Source organism: Peromyscus maniculatus, chromosome 3, assembly GCF_049852395.1.
Source record: "Peromyscus maniculatus bairdii isolate BWxNUB_F1_BW_parent chromosome 3, HU_Pman_BW_mat_3.1, whole genome shotgun sequence".
Classification (NCBI taxonomy): domain Eukaryota; kingdom Metazoa; phylum Chordata; class Mammalia; order Rodentia; family Cricetidae; genus Peromyscus; species Peromyscus maniculatus.
In genome coordinates, this window is record NC_134854.1 from 145214397 (window position 1) to 145224715 (window position 10319).

General features: G+C 46.7%; 1 protein-coding gene across 1 annotated transcript; it reads left to right on the forward strand.

Annotated features, from left to right (window-relative positions):
- The first annotated feature begins 304 nt into the window (after positions 1 to 304).
- On the forward strand, positions 305 to 3986 carry Dppa3 (developmental pluripotency associated 3). The gene is made up of 3 exons (XM_076566109.1): positions 305 to 392; positions 2537 to 2790; positions 3519 to 3986. The coding sequence occupies exons 1-3, from the start codon at positions 305 to 307 to the stop codon at positions 3606 to 3608; spliced, it is 432 nt and encodes a 143-aa protein (XP_076422224.1). The 3' UTR covers positions 3609 to 3986.
- The last annotated feature ends 6333 nt before the right edge of the window (positions 3987 to 10319 follow it).

Genomic DNA, 10319 nt, shown 5'->3' on the forward strand with positions numbered 1-10319 from the left:
AAGCTGGCTTAGAACTCACAGAGATCCCCCTGCCTCAGCCTCCCTAGAACGGGTGGAGACTGACACACCCAGCCAAATTTCTAGTGTTTTGTTGGAGTTCGTGTTAAGGCGGAGCAGGCGAACTCAAAGGCTTGAACTCAGGTGGAGCCTTTAATCTCCGCCGCATTAGCATTGGAGTCGCCTGGGGGAGTGGTTGGCTTGGAATATAAAAAGCAAGCGGACCGTCCCTGCGAGCCAGTTTGCTTTCGGTCTTTTCCAGACAAAGCGGTTTTGTCTGGAGCTTTAGAGGCTTCTGCCCATCGTCATGGAGGAGACATCAGAGATGTTCGAGCCAGTTCTGAACTCAGAGCCTTTTGAGACCAGCGATGATCAAGACTCCTGTGATGATTCAGGTAGGCCGGCCTTTTGGCCCGGGGTTCGGGAAGTCGCTGGGCCGCCATGTTTCCTCCTCTTGCTGGGCGGGTAGGCCGCTGGTGCTTGGGATCCCAACACGTGTAGATGGAGGACCAGGAGTTCCAGGTCACTCTCCTTACAGGACCTGGCGTGGGGTACAGAGGTGGAGTCCTGGGATTAAAGGTGTGGACGGGCTTCTGTGTTTTCTTGCTCTGTTTTGGCGCAAAAATCCTTTTTGTTTGAGACAGGGTCTCACTATGTAGTCCTGGGTATCCTATGACTTCACCACCACCCCGCCCCCAATGATTTATATTCACTTTTAAGTGCATTGATGTTTTGTATGTCTGTGAGTGGGTGTTGGATCCTCTGGAACTGAATTGTTGTGAGTTACCATGTGGGTGCTGGGACTTGAACCCGGGTCCTCTGGAAGAGCAGCCAGTGCCATCTCCAGCCCCATTCTGGAACATTTTTTTGTAGCCCAGCCTGGCCGCAAACTCGAGATCCTCCTGCCTCTCTGCCTCCAGAGTGCTCGGATTAAACACGGCCCGGCTGCAGGTTTTTATTTCAAACACAGGAATCTTTGGTTTTTCGAGACTGTGTTCTCCGTGTAGCTCCAGCTGTCTAGGAACTAACTGTAGACCAGACCCAGATCCGCCTGCCTCTGCTTCCTGAGTGCTGGGATTAAAGGCGTGTGCCACCCCAGCCCGGCTACACAGCAATCTTAAACTTAACTTGAATTTAGTCTTTTTTTTATTCTCACCCACTTTTCTGGTAGCGGCTTTCTAGTTAAATTACATTTCAGGTGAATGGATTTCCAGGGGAAATGTCCCAGGACCAGCTGAGTCATGTACTTGGGTGGTTAGGAACAGCTGCAGGTGAAGTTGTGCCTGAGGACCTCCAGGTTTACCATCTCCTGGCCCTGGGGTGCGTGGGGGTTACTAGGGAGGGGCCCTCTGTTGTGCTACTAGATCTTCGTGTTAAGAATCCAATCTGAAGGCCGGGCGGTGGTGGCGCACGCCTTTAATCCCAGCACTCGGGAGGCAGAGGCAGGTGGATCTCCGTGAGTTCGAGGCCAGCCTGGTCTACAAAGTGAGTTCCAGGAAAGGCACAAAGCTACACAGAGAAACCCTGTCTCGAAAGAATCCAATCTGAGAGGAAAAGAAATGTTTGCCCCACCTCTGCCCGACCTGACAGCTGCATGTGGCCTCCTTATTTCCATGTGATAATTCTTTTGCCCTTATGTTTTGGGGCTTTAGTTTTTATTTCTGAGACTGTTGCCCCTACTGGCCTAAAATCCACTGTGTTTAGGCCAGGCTAGACCCAAATTCTGTGTCCCAAACCTGGAAATAAAGGTGAGCCACCATGACCTGACTTAATCTTGTGACAGTTCAACCTTGATGACACTTGGTGACCTTCCTCTTCCTCCCCCTACCCATTCCCACCCCAGGCAGGGTTTCTCTGTAGCTGTCATAGAATTTGCTTTGTAGCCCAGGCTGGCCTTGAATTCAGAGATCTGCCTGCTTCTGTCTCCCAAGTGTTGGGATTAAACCCACCCCACCCACCACGCCCAGGCCCATCTTTAAGACAGGTCTATCTACTAGATGTGAATGGTTCAAATGGGAGAAAGCAGAATTGGTTTCCTAAAACATGCTGTTTAGAGTCTAATAGGAAGCATTTGGACAACTAAATTCTATTTAGGTTTTTTATTTTGAAGACTTCCAGAGCCCCACCTGGGGAAGCTCCAACTAAGCCACATTCCCAGCACAGTTGGCTTAGGGTACAGATTCTCTGGAAGTGTGTGTGTGTGTGTGTGTGTGTGTGTGTGTGTGTGTGTGTGTGTGTGTGTGTGTGTGTGTGTGTGTGTGTTCCTGCACATGAATGCAGGTCTCAGAACCCCTGGACCTAGTGACAGGCAGATAGGCCGCTAGAACAATGTAGTGCCTGGGATAGCACAGGGCAAAGAAGTCCTGGATCTCTACACAGACTCTAGGGTGTCTGCCTGGGCTTTGCGGCCACGGACCCTCTGCTCATGAAGTACATCTGGTTGGCCCCTTGAGAAGGAAAAGAATGGGTATCTGTCTGGAGTAATGCCTTGGAGAACGGAGCACCTCACACTAATGGCTCTTTACTTCTGTTTCTGAAGTCTCACAGTCAGAAATGTTAGCAAAGGACCTGAAAAAGCTGACGCTCAACCCCAGTGCCGAGAAGTCCTCTTCTTTGCAGCCAGTACGTTATCGTCGCCGCCAGCATCGCCGCCCCCGTCCGAAGATGAGGGTGGTGGAGAACAACAGTGAAAAAATCTTGAGAGCGGTCCAAAGTGCCTTTCCCAAGAGAAGAGTCCGCACGCTGCTGTCTGTGCAGAGAGATCCTGTAGCAAGGATGAAAAGATTTATGCGGGTGAGTTGCATTTGTGGACAGGGTTTATTAGATAGCAATCCCAACCTCTGGGGAATGAAGCCTAAATTACCATGATAAGGTAGTAACTGCTTCTATCCTGCTACATAGTCTTAGGCCAGCCTGAGCTACATGCAAATAAGCAGTGGTAAGCAATAGGTCACTCTGGATATAACTTTTATTGTTTTTTTGCGAGTCTCACTGTAGCCCAGGCTGGCCTCCAATTCTTGCCCCTTGTTCTTTCCCAGTGCTGGGATTATACAGGTTTTAAGCTACCATGCATGGCTAAACTTAGACTGGATCTCGGAGCCATAGCTGGCCCGTTGCTCTGTGTAGACCAGGCTGGCCTTAATCTGGGGGTGGTCCTCCCGTTTGCTTTCACAGTGCTGCCAAAAACCAACTTCTCACATCATAAGTTGCTCTGACTTTGTCTTGAGTTTTAAATAATTTTGTTTTTGTTTTTCTCCTGAAGATTGAAAAGAGACTAAGAAGCCGTAATGGAGAGAGGGTAAATAACTTTTTATTGCTAATACATGTTGGTGATTTGGGTGTCTGTTTTATTTGGTTTGGATAGGGTGGGTGTGGGTGGGTGGGTGTAGGGGGGAGTGTCTGCTCTCAACCCCTAGGAATTCTGGTTATTAAACCCAGTACTTAACACACACACAGTCGAGGATTTGTTTATTTGGGTTTCAATATCCTGATTAACCTATGTATGGCATTATTTGTTTCAGGATGAGAGTGAGCCGTTCAGATGCCTCTGCACTTTCTGCGTGTATCAAGGGTGGGATCCTGCTGAGAACGCTAAAATAGGTCAGAATTAGGACAGCCGGTTCAGGGCTGACGTGTGCACTGCCCTTACTGCTGCTGATGCCATACAGCAGGTGTGAAAAGCTTTTTTTTTTTAAAAAGATCATTAAACCGTAAAGATTTGTGAAGTTGGAATGCACAAGAATGCCTTTAGTTTGACCCAAAGAAACAAGAATGAGTCTCAAAGTCTGGGGTTAAATACAATGACTCTAAAGAATGTCAGTAGAATTTGGGGATGGTTTGGTTTGGAAGGTAATAACTGGATGGAATAGATCTTTGTATATTCTAATTCACAGAAATTTGTAATAAAGGCAATTTTGCAATAAATTCTTGTTATCTTAATTTTTAGTAATAACCAGAACAAATAAAAGTGAACCATTGGAGTTTGGGAATTATTTTTACTTGTTTTTATTTACTGTATGTATGCACATTCCAGAGTACATGTGGAGGTCATAATAACTTGTCAGTATTTTTCATCCTTGGGATTGATCTCAGGTTGTCAGGTCACCAGGCTTGGTACAAGCACATGACTGAGTAATCTAGATAGCCTCTTGTTCATGCATGTGTGTACTCCATGGGGACATGTGTCAGGAGTCAGTTCTCTCCTTGTAAAATCTGGGGATCAAACTCAAGTGTTCCAGCCATATTGGCAACCTGATAGGTTTGAGACAGGTCTTAATATGCAGCCCTGGCTGGCACTCATTCTGTAAGACAAGGAGGGTGAGAGGATCAAATTAAATGGAAATCTTTTCCTCTGCTTCTAGGGTCCTGGGGATTAGCAGTGTGCTACCAACCCTGCTTAGTTTTGAGACAGGGTCTCCACAAGGACTAGCTGGTCTTCAACTCCTGGTCTCGTCTCTAGCTCCCAAGTTTTCTACCACAGGCATATGTCAGCAAGATCTGCCATATCTTGACTTGAAGCACAATTTATCAATCAATAGATTCTAAGTTGCAAGTATGTGGCATCTTATTGTGGTTGTCTCACTAGAAGGCAGAGCACAACAATTTCCTGCTTTCTTTAACTTTCTGCAAGGAGTGTCAAGAAAGGAGTTAGAAAGATGGCCCCAGGCACTTGCTGGATATATATAGTGTTTTCCTTGGGATCTAGGTGAGTCCGGAGCTAAGGCCAGCTAGGTGTCCTGATTAAAACTCCTAGAGATTAGCTCTGCCCTCAGGTTGAGGCCACCGCTTCAGATGTTACAAGCCCAGGGTGGTGGCCTAAGTGTCCAACCAAACAGCTGTACCTGGTAATCTCATGACCCCTCTTCTGGAGGAGAGAGAGCTAATGTGCTGGAGTAGCTCGTAGTCCTTGGGCAAATGCTTAAGGCTATGCAAAGCCTGTAGACAAGCAGCCAGGTGGAAGAGACACAGGCAAAGGTACAGGAAAAGGCGACATACAGCACCTCTGGGAACAGGAGGAGGTTAGAGGACAGCCTGCTGGAGTTGGTTATCAAATCAGGCTCGGTAGTAGGCCCCTTGGCCCACCAGCCAGCTCGGCCCAGAACTTATTCCTGTTTAATAGAAGCATTACAAAGATGATGGACTTAATCACTGACCAATTAGTTTATCAACCCTTGCAGACCTCCCCAGAAACATCTTTAACTTTGTTTTTCGAGACAGGGTTTCTCTGTAGCTCGCAGGGGAGGGGTAGGGAAACTACAGTTTTTGTTTTGTTTTGCATTTTCACTCTGTTAGCATTCTTTATCTCTGTGTAGCTTTGTGCCTTTCCTGGAACTCACTCTGTAGACCAGGCTGGCCTTGAACTCACAGGGATCCGCCTAGCTCTGCCTCCCGAGTGTTGGGATTAAAGGCTGGGCCCACCACTGCCCAGCCATCTTTAACATTGTAAGTCTACATGTTCTAAGTTGTCCTTAGACTTGCTTTATAACAAGGATGACCTTGACCTTCTGATCTTCCCATGTCTCCAAAATATTGGAGTTAGGGACTATTGCAACATGGGAAGTTGTAGAAATAAGTTACTAGGAAAATTGTTCTTTTTAACAATGTCTTACTGTGCCCAAATTGTAAGTTTATAATAGGTGTGTAAGCCTAGGAGTGAACAGTGTTAAGAGTCAATACTAAGTGTTTCCAGGCATCCACTAGGGTCTGGACTATCCCTTTGTAGATAGGGGGAAGCAATGCACATGAAGTGGGGAGTCAGGACAAATACAGTTATTAGTATCACAAGAGGGAATTGAATCTGTAAGAATGAATACATAAGACTCAACATTGTGTATGTGTGTATATGTGGTTTTTTGTTTGTTTTGTTTTTCGAGACAGGGTTTCTCTGTAGCTTTGCGCCTTTCCTGGAGCTCACTTGGTAGCCCAGGCTGGCCTCAAACTCACAGAGATCCACCTGCCTCTGCCTCCCGAGTGCTGGGATTAAAGGTGTGTGCCACCAACGCCCGGCTTATGTGTGGTTTTTCAAAACTTGGTTTCTCTGTGTAGCCCTGGCTGTCCTGGAACTCACTCTGTAGACCAGGCTGGCCTCGAACACATAGATCTGCCTACCTCTGCCTTCCAAGTACTGGGATTAAAGGGGTGCGCCACCACCGCCGGGCTAAACCCAATGTTCTTTAAACTTTGTCCTATGCCTTCCAATTCCGTGCTAGGAATGAAAAAAAAAAAAATACAGTACCAGAGAAGCAGCTGGAGAACTGAGGTGAAGAGATACAGAGAAGGCTCCGTGGTTAAGAGCACTGGGTGCTCTTGCAGAGGACTCAGGTTTGGTTCCTGGCACCCACAGGGTGCTCCACAACTACTGTTCCGGAAATCTGATAACTCTTCTGCCTCTGGATGCCAGGCTTGCAAGTGGTTCAGACAGACATGCAGGCAGAACACTGTAAACAAAGGCCAGGATGATGGATAAGGAAGTTTTGGCCTGTTGGTATCCAGAAAAGAGGTCAGAACAGTTAACACTAGGTACAGACCCAGGGGATTGATTCTAACAATGGCCAAAGCCCCACACTGACGGAGATGCTTTAGGAATACTGACATTCATCACCAGTCTACATCAGTAGGTATTGCCCTACTCAGAATAGCCCAAGTCACCAGTGTGGAAAAAGTGCTCCACCTTTAACATTTTTTTTCTGTATGAATTTGAGTTGCTGACTGGTAAAAACAGCCAACTTATTTTGGCTACAATCACACTCAGTTTATGAATGGGATTTAGTGTTTAAGAGCGTGGGTGAGCAAGGTGCTTTCCACATTGCCTCACGAGGTCTACAGATAAAAATTCTCCACGTGTTATCAGTTTCTATTTGCATTGTTATTAAAGCACATATTCCATCTTGACTCTAAAACAGTGAGTTGGAAATGGCCACTGTGATGCTGTGAGTCCAGGGCTTTCACACCTAAGTAAGCGCATTGCTACGGAGCTATATTCCGTTTGGGTTTTGAGACTACTCTCGGTGAGTGCACCAGGTTCCCAGCTCTCGGCTGTCACCCATCCTGCTGCTGCTGGTGGAGGGGGTGGCTTTTGGTACACAGACAGATGGAGACAAAAGATCCATACACAAAAATAAGTTGTAGAATACTATTTTAAGGTGTGTTACTTGTTCTTTAATGTTGCATTTGTTTAACTCTGTGAAGCTGTGTTACTGTGCCTGTCTAAAACTCCTGATGGTCTAATAAAGAACTGGCCAACAGCGAGGCAGGAGAAAGGATAGGCGGGGCTGGCAGGCAGAGAGGATAAATAGAAGGAGAAATCTGGGAAGAGGGATTGAAAAGGAGGAGCCAGAGAAGGAGGAGGATCCAGGGGCCAGCCACCCAGCTACACAGCAAGCCACGGAGTAAGAGTAAGATTTACAGAAGTAAGAGAACAGGAAAAGCCCAGAGGCAAAAGGTAAACAGGATAAGTTAAGGAAAGCTGGCTAGAAACAAGCTAAACTAAGCCTGGACATTTATAAATAATCATAAGCCTCATGTGTGATTTATTTGGGAGCTGGGTGGAGGGCTCCCCAAAAGAGTAAAAAAAAAAAACCAAAAAACAAAAATAATAGCTGGGTGTGGTGACACACTCCTTTAATCTCAGCACTCAGGAGCTAGTTAATTAAATAATTAAAAGGCAGGAAAGGATTACCGCCCTGCAGTGGTGGCGGTGGCGGCGGCGGCAGCAGCAGCAGCGCAAGCCTTTAATCCCAACATAGCCAGAAGCAAGCCAATCTCTGAGTCCGAGGCCAGCCTGGTCTACAGAGCAAGTTCCAGGACAGCCAGGGCTACACAGAGAAACCCTGTCTTGAAACCCCACCCCACCCCACGCCCCAGAAAAATAAGTTACGGAAAGTCTTGGGGAGAGCCATTTTATGATACCGGGGAAGCAGGGTCCCCTGTTGAGGTTCTTACTTTCGGTAATGAAAGAAGTTAAGAATGATCAAAACAGAAGGACAATGTATTAGAGTTTAAAGGTAAAACAAAAGAAGCCCTGGGTTAGACAGGCTGTAGGTCCTGCAGCTGACAGGAAGCAAGGTTGGGAATGGGAAGTGTGATGGCCTAGACTTGACTGCACAGGCTCCATCTTAGGGAGAGGGCCCCCGTCTCAGACCACCTGCTGTACTCAGTTCCAGGAAGGACCTCAGGAACGTGCCATGACGACTAGAACAGACACAGGGCAGTATCCTCCTGTCTGCGGTTTATGGCCCTTGAAGATATCTAGATAATCCTGCTGAGCAGTCCAGATAATCCTGTCCATCGGGTTGTGGTTCCCTGCCAAAAGTCTAACCCAGCGGTTTCAAATGTGGTTTTGCGCCCAAATTCTAGACCAATAGTTTCAAAAAAATTACCTTGCCCCAAATCCCTTCTATTCAATCCCAAATTGCCAATTCCCAGCTTGTGGTTTTTTTTCCTATAAAAAAATCTCTACACCTGGGCTCATGGCCACTGCCACATTTCCTTCCATCTGCTATGGGGTGAAAGGGCCAGCTCTCCCACACCCACATCACCTGTGGTGCCCCCTGGAGGTGGCCGGGATGGGAGGAGCCAGCTCAGCACAGCCCTCAGACATCAACACTGCTTCAGGCTACAGTACAGACCTCAGACATCCGCAGGCTTCCTAGGTAACACAGCCACGGACATCATCTCCACTGACCCCGGCTGCAGTAGGAACACAGACACGGTCGGCAGCACAGGCCCAGACATCACGTGGCCTCAGGTACGTGTTCCTCACCGCCATCGTGACTCCATTTCCACCTCTCTTCACAGAACACAGACTTGGCTTCTCTTTTTCTCCCATCTCTCCACCATATAATTGCTCAATTTCAGCCACACCCACTGGACAAGGGCCAAGCACAGCCTGGTGTCTTGGCCTATAGTTGATTTTTTTTGTTTGTTTGTTTTTGTTTTGTTTTGTTCGAGACAGGGTTTCTCTGTGTAGCTTTGATGCCTTTCCTGGAACTCACTTTGTAGCCGGGGCTGGCCTTGAACTCACAGAGATCTGCCTGGCTCTGCCTCCCGAGTGCTGGGATTAAAGGCATGCGCCACCCTCGCCCGGCTTGTTGTTGGTTTTTTTTTTTTTTTTTTTTTTTTATGTCTGGTCTTAGTGTGTAGTCCAGACTGTCCTCAAACTTAAAATCCTCATGTTTCCCAGTGTGTGTACCACCATGCCTGGCTTAACTTTTGTTTCTTTTAATTTGAGGTTTTTTGTTGTTGTTGTTTTTACTACGGCGTTAGGGCCAAACCTAAGCTCTGCAGATTTCCCCAGGCCCATGAGTGTAAGACTTAAACTTCATCCATGAAACTTAGGAAGTGGTGGGCCTTCTAGACGTAGCCTGGTACCGGGAAGTAGGGTCTCCGGGGTGTGGCCTCGGTATTGGAGTCTGGCCCTTTCCTTTCCTTTCTTTCTCTTTCCTGTCCAGCCGCCGTGAGGTAAATCATTTCTTCCGTCTACACTGCCACCTGATGTAATGCCTCACCACAGACCCCAAAGCAGCAGGGGTAATGACCCTAGCTTCAACACCCCCCCCCCCAGCTGAGGACCGAACCCAGGGCCTTGCTAGGCAAGCTCTACCACTGAGCTAAATCCTCAATCCCCCACCCCCAGCTTCAAATTTTTAAATTCGGCACCCCAAATAATTGATTCTCTGGAGTATCTGCTCATGGTAACAAAAGCTGCTTACTTCACAGTCTGTTAGATTGTTAGAGGTTTTAATTTTTTTTCCCCCCAAGAAATCTTGCAACAGTTTATTAGGAAGAATGTAGACATTAAAAAAAAAAATACTTATTAACTAACATAAATTGAGACAGAGAAATCTGTCTCAAAAAAAAAAAAAAGTTTTTTTTTTTTTTCAGCCAAGATACAAGCTGAAAACAAAACAGGAAAATTTAAAAACTCAATAATGTACTAACAATTTTTTCCACTCATTTGCCCTTCTGACAGTGAAAATATAAATCTGGTCTAAAATGTAGACTCTTAAGCTACAGGGTACAGCTCTCTTTGTCCTCCATGCCAAGAGATGTAAAAGCTTAAAGGCCAAATGATCCCAAATATATGGGTTTCAACAACAGTCTCAGGCTGTCCATTACATTTAGCTAACATACATCAGACCCTGACAAGTCATCTACATACAATAATGTGAAGCACATGGTGTTGCAGGATTATTGTTCAAGACAGCCAATAAAGTTTACCTTGAATCAGAGCGTCAAGTCAGTGATTGGCTGACCGAAATTAGCTGCAGAGGTTTTGGAGGACCCAGGATACATTTAGAGAGACACAGGAAGTAGTAGGGAGG